This window comes from Ascaphus truei, chromosome 5 (genome assembly GCF_040206685.1).
Source record: "Ascaphus truei isolate aAscTru1 chromosome 5, aAscTru1.hap1, whole genome shotgun sequence".
Lineage (NCBI taxonomy): Eukaryota > Metazoa > Chordata > Amphibia > Anura > Ascaphidae > Ascaphus > Ascaphus truei.
Window position 1 is genome coordinate 199313591 of NC_134487.1, and position 11114 is coordinate 199324704.

The window sequence follows — 11114 nt, forward strand, 5'->3', positions numbered from 1 at the left end:
TGTGAAGCACTATTTACATTAATGGCGCTATATAAATAAAGACGCATTACATTACAACTAAAAATTCGTTAACAAAAAAAAAGTGCATAGGTGGCTTGATAAAATAAAGTAAATAAGGCACCAGGCCCCGATGGCATACATCCAATTGTTCTTAAGGATTTAAGTTCAGTAATAGCCAAAATCATTACATTTAATATTCAAGGACTGAATTTCCATAGGCTCAGTACCTCAAGATGGCATAAAGCAGACGTGGTGCCTATATTTAAAAAGGGAGCTAGATCACAACCAGGGAATTACAGACGTGTAAGCTGGACATCATTAGTGGGGAAGCTATTTGAAGGTTTAGTACTGGATAAAATTCAGGAATATCTAATGGAGCGCAGAATTATTAGTAATAGTCAGCATGGATTTATGAAGGATAGGTTGTGCCAAACTAAATGTATTAGTTTCTTTGAGGAGGTAAGTATGAATTTAGACCAGGGTAATGCAATATATGTGTTCTACTTAGATTTTGCAAAGGCTTTTGACACGGTGCCACACAAGAGGTTAGTGAACAAAATAAAGGAAATTGGACTCTGTAAAAATATTTGCACCTGGATTGAAAAGTAGTTGAAGGATAAACATTTTATATATTTATTTATAGATTTTTCACCAGGAATTAATGCATTGAGAATTGCCTCTCGTTTACCTGGCACAGCGTTATGATAACAATACATGGTTTCATTAAATGAACAGAGGTTATACATTCAATTCACAAACATTACATGGCCAGAGAGTTGTTGTAAATGACATATTTTCAGGTTGGGCTAAAGTTGTGAGTGGAGTTGTGAGTGAATTCTAGGAACGTTACTGGGACCCCTGCTTTTTAACTTATTTATTAATGACCTCGATGTTGGCATAGAGAGCAAAGTCTCCAACTTTGCTGTTGACGACTAAATTGTGTAAGGTAGTAAAGTCAGATCAGGATGTAATTTCTCTCTGGAAGGACTTGGATAGACTGGAAACTTGAGCAGGTAAATGGCAGATGAGGTTTAATACAGATAAATGGTAAGTTAAACATTTGAGAAACAAGAATAAATAGGCAACTAACAAATTAAACGGGGGAAAATTAGGTGAATCCTTGATGGAGAAGGATTTAGGAATGCTTGTAGACAGCAGGCTTAGCAATAGTGCCCAAAGTCTTGAAGTAGCTGCAAAGCAAAACAAGATCATATCTTGCATTAAACGGGGAATGGATGGAAGGGATGTAACATAATTATGCCCCTCTATAAAATCTTAGTAAGACCACACCTTGAATATGGATTACAGTTTTGTACACCACTCCATAAAAAGACATTATGGAACTAGAAAAAGTGGAGAGAAAAGCCACCAAATTAATAAAGATGATGGAAATCTGTCTTATGAGGAGAGGTTAGCTAATTTAGATTTGTTTATATGAGAAAAGAGGCGTCTAAGAGGGGATATGATAACTCAATACACATATATTTGGGACAGTACAAGGAGCTTTCAAAAGAACTATTCATACCTAGGGCAGTACAAAGGACTCAGGGGCGTCCCTTAAGGTTGGAGGAAAGGAGATCTCACCAGCAACAAAGGAAAGAGTTCTTTACAATAAGGGCAGTAAAAATGTGGAATTCATTACCCATGGAGACGGTGATATTTCTAAATTTAGCATAGGTTGAACTTGATGGACATATGTCCTTTTTCAACCTCATCTACTATGTAACTTTGTAACATCATTAAACTCTTTTTTTCATAAGTTGTGGGACCCAATAAATAGCTGTAAATTATTGAAAAAATATGCCCTCACATACTGTAACAGCCATAACACAGGTGCAGCCTCTTGAGATGGGAGAGAATGCTTTACAGTAGGGCTAGTTAAAGTGTGGAATTCATTACCCATGGAGACTGTGACCGATATAGGCTTTAACTGCAACCTACACCTATCAACCGCATCATTTCCTCAGTAATATACTGTAAGAATAATTGTAACCACAAACGCTGGATACTCTGTCCTGAAAAACATGTTCCGCTCAGCTAAGCCGGATCAGGTGTTGGGAGTGGTTGTTCTATCTTAGGCTCTGAGGCCATGGCTATGTCCCATAACATGTCTTCGCTAAAATAGTCTAACATCCATAGCCTTGAGTCGCTTTCGGTAGACCTCATTCTTTGCCTCTTTGGTTAATTGTCCTTTTTCCCACCAGGTCTCCACCCTACCTTTTCAGCAACTGACCGTATAGGGTCATCTTATGGTGCAGGACCCAGCTGGCAACAAGATCACTATGTTTCGGAGGCCACAGAGTTTTTTTGACCTCCGATTCCAGCAGTGCAGTACGGGGCTTACAACCCGGTACTACTGCAGCAACCAGGAAAATTCCCAATTTGGATGCTTGGAGCCTCCCCTCTCCATTTAATTCAGACAAGCCCCATCCCACTGGTGCCCCCAGCGCTCTTTTATACAAGGCCTCTTCAGATGCTCTTTGGATTGAGACTCCCTCCACCTCCGTGACAGCCTGTCGCTCCCTTGGGGGTGAGACCGGTGCCTCAACAGGGATGCCCGCCGATTCCACGGGAGGTGAGGTTGTCTCCGCTCTATCACCTCTTCTGTGTTGACATAGGGGACTTAAGTCTCATCCTCCAACAGGTCCCCTAGATCGGGATCCACAGCATTCACCTCGGCCGAGGGCAGTGCATCAGCAGGCCCCCATGTGCTCTCATTTGGTGGGTTAAGAAATGACTAACGGATATCTCAAGCTTCCGGGAGGAGACGTCTGATATATATTATCATATACCATATATTGTCTAGTATAGCAATCAATATATAATATATATTCAGCACTCAATAGGTTAAGATGTTTTAAATTGTTTTTCTGTTAAGAAATCTTGTGGGCAGTTTGAAACTAATAGTATACAATGTTGCTGGTATCAGGGTCAATTTGAAATCAAGCAGTATGACACACATTTTAGTGATGACTTGTTGTATGCACATTTTAATGATAAGACTTATTTGTGCAAATGCCTAATGTTCTCAAAATAAGGTACTTGATGACAATAACAGAAAAACAAGTAATCATTTAGTTGGCAAAAGTGAGTTCGCAGAGACAGTGATTTATGTCTCTTTTATCGAAGGGTATAAGAAGCAGCTGTCGCAGTGCCTTCTTAGCTAGTATTTTGTATGTTGTGTCCTTGCTAAACCGCTGAGCTGATTGAAGAAATAAAGGCCGCTGATTTGAACTGCAAACCTGATTCCTGAGTATTACATTGTCTAGGTTTTTCTAACAACGTCCGTCTCACTCGCAGTCCTGGAGGAGGTAGAGGGCTCAGACAAAGCAAATTCTTGAAGTGCGGAATGCTGTAAGTACTTCGTCCCACAGTCAGTGCAATGGGCCTTTACAGATAGCTCTCCTTCAGGCCTCCTGCATTGGTGGAAAACTGCCTAGAGATACTCCATGTCCTGCACAGCCACCACAGACCCTACCAGGGATCTTATAGTGGACAATGGACATAGCTGTTGCCCTATATCAAGTGCTCAATAATGAGATGAAACACTGTCTCCGCAGCCCCGTAACTGGCACTCACGTGTCTGTCTGTGGTAGTTATTTACTGCTGAGCCACATGTGACAGGGAGGGCTTGTACCCTTGGCCCGATCCCTATCTGGATGGAGCAGGGTGTGGCTCATGATTTTATGTTTCTCCAGACTATCGCTGGAGAGTCTGAGGGGTTTGGCTTTACATTCGCACCATTCTGCAATGGGGTCCGTACATCATTGCATTTCTGCACTTTTGCATTTTCTCAGCGGGAAAGTCCCTATAATGCAAGCAACATTTCCTTTGGAAGTGGGGAATTGGGCCCCCTATGATTTCGCTGCTTCATGGGCTCTCAGCCCCAGGCGCATGACATCTTGACCCACAGTCTAAATGTTCTCCTGCCAAGGATAACAGATTTCTCATCCTCTAAGAACTGTACTAGACAGTTACTCACAGTTCACACTTTATTCCCTTCTTTGGGAAGTTGCAATTGTTATTTTCTGAACAGGAAAATTGTTGCAAATCTTGTATAGCATTCAGCGCACATCCCTACCAAATAACTTCCTGTCTTCACAATATGCTGCACGATGTCACTAGTGGGAACTGCATTCCCTCTTTGACCCATGTAGACCTTCTTCAGTGGGATGTTGGAGTCCACTATAGTCTAACACAGTTCCCTTTGTAGGTGCACCACAGATCATTCACATTAATTGATATATATCTACATTAGAGGTGTGCAAACTTTTTTTATTTGCGCCCACATGCCTGCTTTTCCCTCCTTACCTTTTCTCTGGCATCGGCAGCATCATTTGATTTCACAACGTCATGTGAAGTTGTGTTGCCATGGGAACGCATTGCCATTTGACCCCGTGGTGTCATTTGACTCCACAGCGTCATGGTGACACTTTGCCAGAAGCCAACGGAGAGCAGGTAAGAGGCATACAGAGGTCTCGCGTGCTCCCCTGGCATTGTATTTAAATGTTGTGGGGAAGAGCGCTGGGCCTCTGTAAGTGCCGTGCACCCCCTGGACGGCGCGTCCCCAATTTGCGCTGATCTACATCATGTGCACATAACACTCCTTGACAAGGGCGACATTTTACTTAGGATGTTAGGCAGTTGACCGTTGAAGGCCACCATCTCAAATTTTTACCCACGACCTGGGATTAAGGCAATAATAGTTTCTGGATATCAGGAACCTGGGGTCAGAAGCTCATTACAGCTCCACATATACTCTCTGATGACATCACAGATCACAATGTCTACAATGGGAGTAGCTATCATTTTATTTAATCCCCTACACCTGGTGGCAGGATAAACATCTTCCAGAAAAGGGGCATGGCAAGGGTTTCTCTGCAAAGCAACGCCACTCATTAGAAATGGGTACACTGTAGTTACCCATAGAGTTAACCCCTTTGGAGTCCATTAGCCTCTTAATTGAACATAGTAGTTCCCGCAAGGGGGATATATATATATATATATATATATATATATATATATATATATATATATATATATATATATATATATATATATATATATATATATATATATATATATATATATATAACAAAAGGAGTAGCGCCAGTGATTGTGTGGTAGATGTGCTATAATGTGAATCTATAAAATGAAGTGTATAATATATAAACTCGTGAACAAATTTAGTGATATCACCACAAATATGAACATATAAATATAAATAACTGATAATAACACAATGACCAATTGAGCAACCAGTGAAAGAAAAAATAGAACAAAATGCAATAATATATAAAAAATATATTAAAAAAAATATAGAACCAGTCCCAATATGGAGTCCAGAGAATGTATGTAGTTAAATCCAGGGGAACTTCAGGCTGCTTTCAAATAGATGAACCACATCCAGTGGAACCTGTAGAAAAGAAAAGAGGAGAGAGCGCACGCCCCATAGCGTAAAAAAGTAACAATTTATTGGATTGGGGATGGGAGAAGGGGAGGGATAAGAATCGCACTCACAAGATGTCAAATACAAATGCACAATTGTGAAATATCATATCACCGCCAAGCTGCACTATCACCGCAGTCCAAGGACGAAATCCACAGGGAAGATGATACTCCGTGCTTGCAGTTGATAAAGATTGTAAAACACCAGTTGTATCCTTTTCTGAGGTGTTTAGCTGCTCGGCTGGGTGTCTCACTCGACTCAGAGAAACAAACGGTCTGTACACAACATCCAGCGCGACTCGACCAGATTGCGCACTTCCGTAGTGACGCAGTGTCGTGACGTAATTGCGTAGTGACGTCCCTGACACGTTTCGTCGCTACAGCGACTTTCTCAAAGGGGGAATGGATTGAGAATTCACATAGAGGGATATATAAACCCTATTGTTGCTTGGCAACCATTAAATTCAATCCTCATAGGTGCAATCATTAAGTTCAATCCTATTAGGTGCAAACATTAGAGCTACCTTATAGCCAATGAAATTATAATATTAAATATAATCAAAGGTTGTAATATGAACAACAATAGAGATTAAAATTAGAAAGCAAACAGAAAGCTATATGGAGACAAATCATATGCGATAAATGAACTAGTTACGCTCAAAATATTCAACAATTATACCTATTAAAAACTCATAAAAAATATATAAAAAATCAATAAAATCATATTAATGAAAATAATATGTATAATATTCATTATTTAAAATTAAAAAAATATATTAAAAAAATATATACATAAAGAAAATATATATAAATTAAAAAGTATACATATGTCGAAATATATAAAATTCATAAATGAGACCCTGTCTCTTTAACCCTGTCTGCTATTCTAGATTACTATTATGTTAAAGACTCATTTATGAATTTTATATATTTCGACATACAGTATGTATACTTTTTTATGTATATATATATTTTTTTTATGTATATATTTTTTTATATATATTTTTAATTTTAAATAATGAATATTATACATATTATTTTCATTAATATGATTTTATTGATTTTTTATATATTTTTTTATGAGTTTTTAATAGGTATAATTGTTGAATATTTTGAGCGTAACTAGTTCATTTATCGCATATGATTTGTCTCCATATAGCTTTCTGTTTGTTTTTTTATGTCTATTTCATGTAGCTTTCTATTTTTAATCTCTATTGTTGTTCATATTACAACCTTTGATTATATTTAATATTATAATTTCATTGGCTATAAGGTAACTCTAATGTTTGCACCTAATAGGATTGAATTTAATGATTGCACCTATGAGGATTGAATTTAATGGTTGCCAAGCAACAATAGGGTTTATATATCCCTCTATGTGAACTCTCAATCTATTCCCCCTTTGAGAAAGTCGCTGTTGCGACGAAACGCGTCAGGGACGTCACTACGCAATTACATCACGTCACTATGTCACTACGGAAGTGCGCGATCTGGTCGAGTCACGCTGGATGTTGTGTACAGACCGTTTGTTTCTCTGAGTCGAGTGAGACACCCAGCCGAGCAGCTAAACACCTAAGAAAAGGATACAACTGGTGTTTTACAATCTTTATCAACTGCAAGCATGGAGTATCATCTTCCCTGTGGATTTCGTCCTTGGACTGCGGTGATAGTGCAGCTTGGCGGTGATATGATATTTCACAATTGTGCATTTGTATTTGACATCTTGTGAGTGCGATTCTTATCCCTCCCCTTCTCCCATCCCCAATCCAATAAATTGTTACTTTTTTACGCTATGGGGCGTGCGCTCTCTCCTCTTTTCTTTTCTTCTATATAATAGTGACAAAATATATAGAATAATAATAATAAATTATATGAATCAATAAAAATCCTAATAAAAATCAACACACTTTTAACTACATATAACTTCAAACCATAAAGTGATAGTGAAAAAAACAAAGTCCAAAATAAATGTTCCACTTGAAAAATCCAGAGAGATAAAGGTCCCAATTGATGATCCAGGGAGCATCTTTGCAGCGTCAGATAAAAGTGGTATAGCCAACCACTATGAATCTAAAAACAAAAAACAAACAGAAGCGCAAGCTCCATAGCATGTAACTGTTTAAACAAAAGAGTACATCCCCTGCCGAAGTTGCCTTTGTGTGACGTAACGCGTAGGGTTGGTGACGTCATCGCGCTGTGGGTGTGTCTACACTGAGTCCTGGGCATCCCTGCGGTCTTACTAGCTGCATTTTAAGGGGTGGCAACTATCCTATGCAGGAGCAGAGGACGTGGAGGCACTGATTGACTCAGTCTCCTGGCGCCAACTTGTGACAGGAGTTGGTGGGGGCTACAAGCTGTGCAGATATACCTTGCCTACCTGGGACCCTCTCACCCCCGCAGATGACTACACACAGATTTCTCTCCCACGTATGGTTGTTTTTTTAAATCCTGTAAGTGCATTTCCTTTGGGCTGCAGTTTTTTAATAAATGTACTCTTTTGTTTACACAGTTACATGCTATGGAGCTTGTGCTACAGTTTGTTTTTTGTTCTCATATATATATATATATATATATATATATATGTATGTGTATATATATATATATATATATATATATATATATATATATATATAAATATATAGAAATAGAGTATGTAGACAGCAGTTACACTACTGAAATACCTTTTCTCCTGATGGACCTTGAGGGCCTGGTTGTCCAGGAATGCTGTCTTCACCCTAATAAATGTAGTAATATTAACCATAATACATATACTTGAATTTAATCAGATATCATACATGACAATTTTTTTCTGCAAAGTAAACGGATATAAACTAACATAACCAACTTTTCACTGTGGTAATAACATTTTACATTTTAATTTCAATTATATATTAAAATAAAGAGTTTACCTTCTTCCCAGTGCTGCCAGGCTCACCCTAAAAACAGCAAAGAAGCTTTTAGTTGTAGTAGAAAATATATTTATTTAATGTGCTCCGTTGACAAAGCAACTTGTATGAAATTAGCAGGAGTAAAATGTAATTTTTCACACTGCAACTCTCTTGTAAGTTAAGATAATGTAGACATATATGGTAAAGATGGTATGCTTGCTTGTAAAATTTTGAAATATTATACATTTCAAGTCTTTAAATGTATAAAAAATGACACTATAATACGTTTGTGGCTGTTCTACTCCTAAATATTTTCTGATCTTGTCCTGTTGGCGAACTTGTTGAAGAGCCTTGGTGTAGATTATAAATGAATAAACTTTATAACGGATATATTGTGAAATTATACAGATAGAATACATTTCTGATCTATATCTTTTGATTTGCTCTGATATTTTGTTTTATTTTATGTTTTTGATCTATTATATTTCTGTTTAATATAGTTGAATTTATATACTTGAATTAGGTTTTTGTTCTATATGTTTTATGTTATTATTCTAGTCTACTTAAAAAATGTATAGGAAGTTCTCTGCAGGGGAGATCCTTCATCGTTGTAGATCCAAGTCTGTTCTAAAGTGTTATGCGGACTCTGGATCGGAGATTTTCTATTAAAGTCTCCAACTGATGGCACTATTACCACTGATTCTCATGAGCCCCAAACTAGCAGGCAGGTCAACAGATATTTCCAACTAAGGGTAACAGCTAATTCCATGAGGCAACAGGCTGAACAGCCTGAGTCTCTTGTAGATGAGCCCATGCTTTTACAGCAGAATCCAGAATCTGATGATGAGGAGGCAGTTCCTGAGCCTGAGAGTTCAGGCACAGATTATTTGTGGACTCCTAATTATTACATCCCAGAAATCCCTCAATTTTTCATACTGCTGGTACCCATGTGGACACAACCAATTTTATTCCTGTTGAGTCTTTTCAGTCATATACTGTACAGTATGACTAATAACATGTTGGAATACATGGTCAACCAAACCAATCTGTAAGCCCAATTATAGTACATGTGTGTATCTATGCACTAACTAATTTTTTCCCTATTGTCTGCCTTAAGCATCAAAAATGGTTTAAAACTTGGTGCAAACAAATTGGATGCAGATGTAATTGGAATATACTAAAAAAGAAATGTGTCTGTGTGTCAAAAATAGTTGAACCTACGTCAAAATTGCTTGCAGCACTGATCTTTCATTATATACAATAATACAATTAATTATGTTCACAGTATGGTTATTATAAAATGTATTATAGTATGTGCTTTTACTAATACCTGCATAGCCGAGCAATTTTTAAAATGTTGTTATACAATTATTTTTTTAACTGTGATTCCCGCATAAGGATCTGCACACTTTAATTTTATATGGCTGAATGCAAAGAGACTCCCCCCATCACTGACATGGCGAAACACACCAAGCAAAAGTATGTATTTCCGAAACTACATAACCCAACTAATTTATACATGGCTAACTTGTCCCACAGAAATATTTCGCTGGGAATATTTACTGAAAACATGCGGTCATTATATTTTTCCCATGAACTTATACCAACGTCTTGCATCACAAGTTCTCATACAAACTCATTGAAATCAAGGAAATGATAACAAGATCTTTGATCTTTTTTTTTTGTGTGCGTATCAAATTTGTAGTGCTAAAAAGTACTATACACCTTATAAAATGTTTGTGTTATCTATGAAGGTTCTTATATAGCTTCTGACATGTAACGCATGCTGTAGTTTGTTGTCTAAATTGACATTTGATGCAGTGCATCATTTTGAATACCTGATTGATACAATTTAGATTAAAACAGAACCCTATGTAGGTTTTATTTCTTACAATATTCCTTTTACACATTTATCTGTGGCGCAGATAATTTTTTCCTTTTTTTGAGATATATATATACAGCTCAACCCCCTTATAACGCTGTGCTTGGGGTCCAAAGAATCACATTGCGCTATAAGTGGATCGCGTTAGAAATAATGTGCAATTGTATGCATTGTACAATAAAGTATTTAAGTTAACAATGATTGTGTTGTAAAGTATTCATAAATGCAAAAATTGTGAGCCACCCTTGCATCACGTTATAAGCGGATTCGCGTTGTAACGGACCGCGTTATAACGAGGTTGAGCTGTATGTGTATATATATATATATACAGTGTTCGACAAATCACCCAAAAATCTACTCGCCCAACCAAAAAATCTACTCGCCACCTAGTCCCGCCCCCAACCCCGCCCCTAGCCCCACCCCCAACCCTGCCCCTAGTCCCGCCCCCAACCCCGCTTTAAAATAAAATATATAAATAAAATACATTTAATAAATTCCTAGTCAGAACAACATTCGTTTTTGACAAATGTATTTATTGTATTACATTATACTACAATTAGTCCTTGTTACGTGTGTGTGTGTAAATGTCGGATCTAGAATTAAAAGCCAGGTGTGAATGACTAGTTTCCTGAACCCCTTAACCAATGTCTGGATGCCCCCGCTTCACAATATCTAAAGCAGCAATCCCACCTGGGATCTTACCTGATCCGCAGTCCCTCAATGTCCAGGTACCCTCATTCCCGCAATGTTATACATTGGAGGGGAGGTGTTCCCTACCTGTCTTCTGGGTTAGGGGGGGTTCCGATGTCTTCCGTGTGAAGCTTGAGCCAGATATGGAAGAAAGCAGTATAGGGCAGTTAAGATTTCGGTGTAGTATAGGGCAGTTAAGATATATA

General features: G+C 37.9%; 1 protein-coding gene across 1 annotated transcript in view; it reads right to left on the bottom strand.

Moving 5' to 3' along the window:
* Positions 1–11114, bottom strand: part of COL23A1 (collagen type XXIII alpha 1 chain) — a 218110-nt gene that overhangs the window by 119451 nt on the left and 87545 nt on the right. The window contains exons 9-10 of the mRNA XM_075599144.1: positions 8358–8384; positions 8130–8183 (exon numbers count right to left, since the gene is read on the bottom strand). Of these exons, the coding sequence (XP_075455259.1) occupies positions 8130–8183; positions 8358–8384 (81 nt within the window). The remainder of the gene's footprint in view (positions 1–8129; positions 8184–8357; positions 8385–11114) is intronic.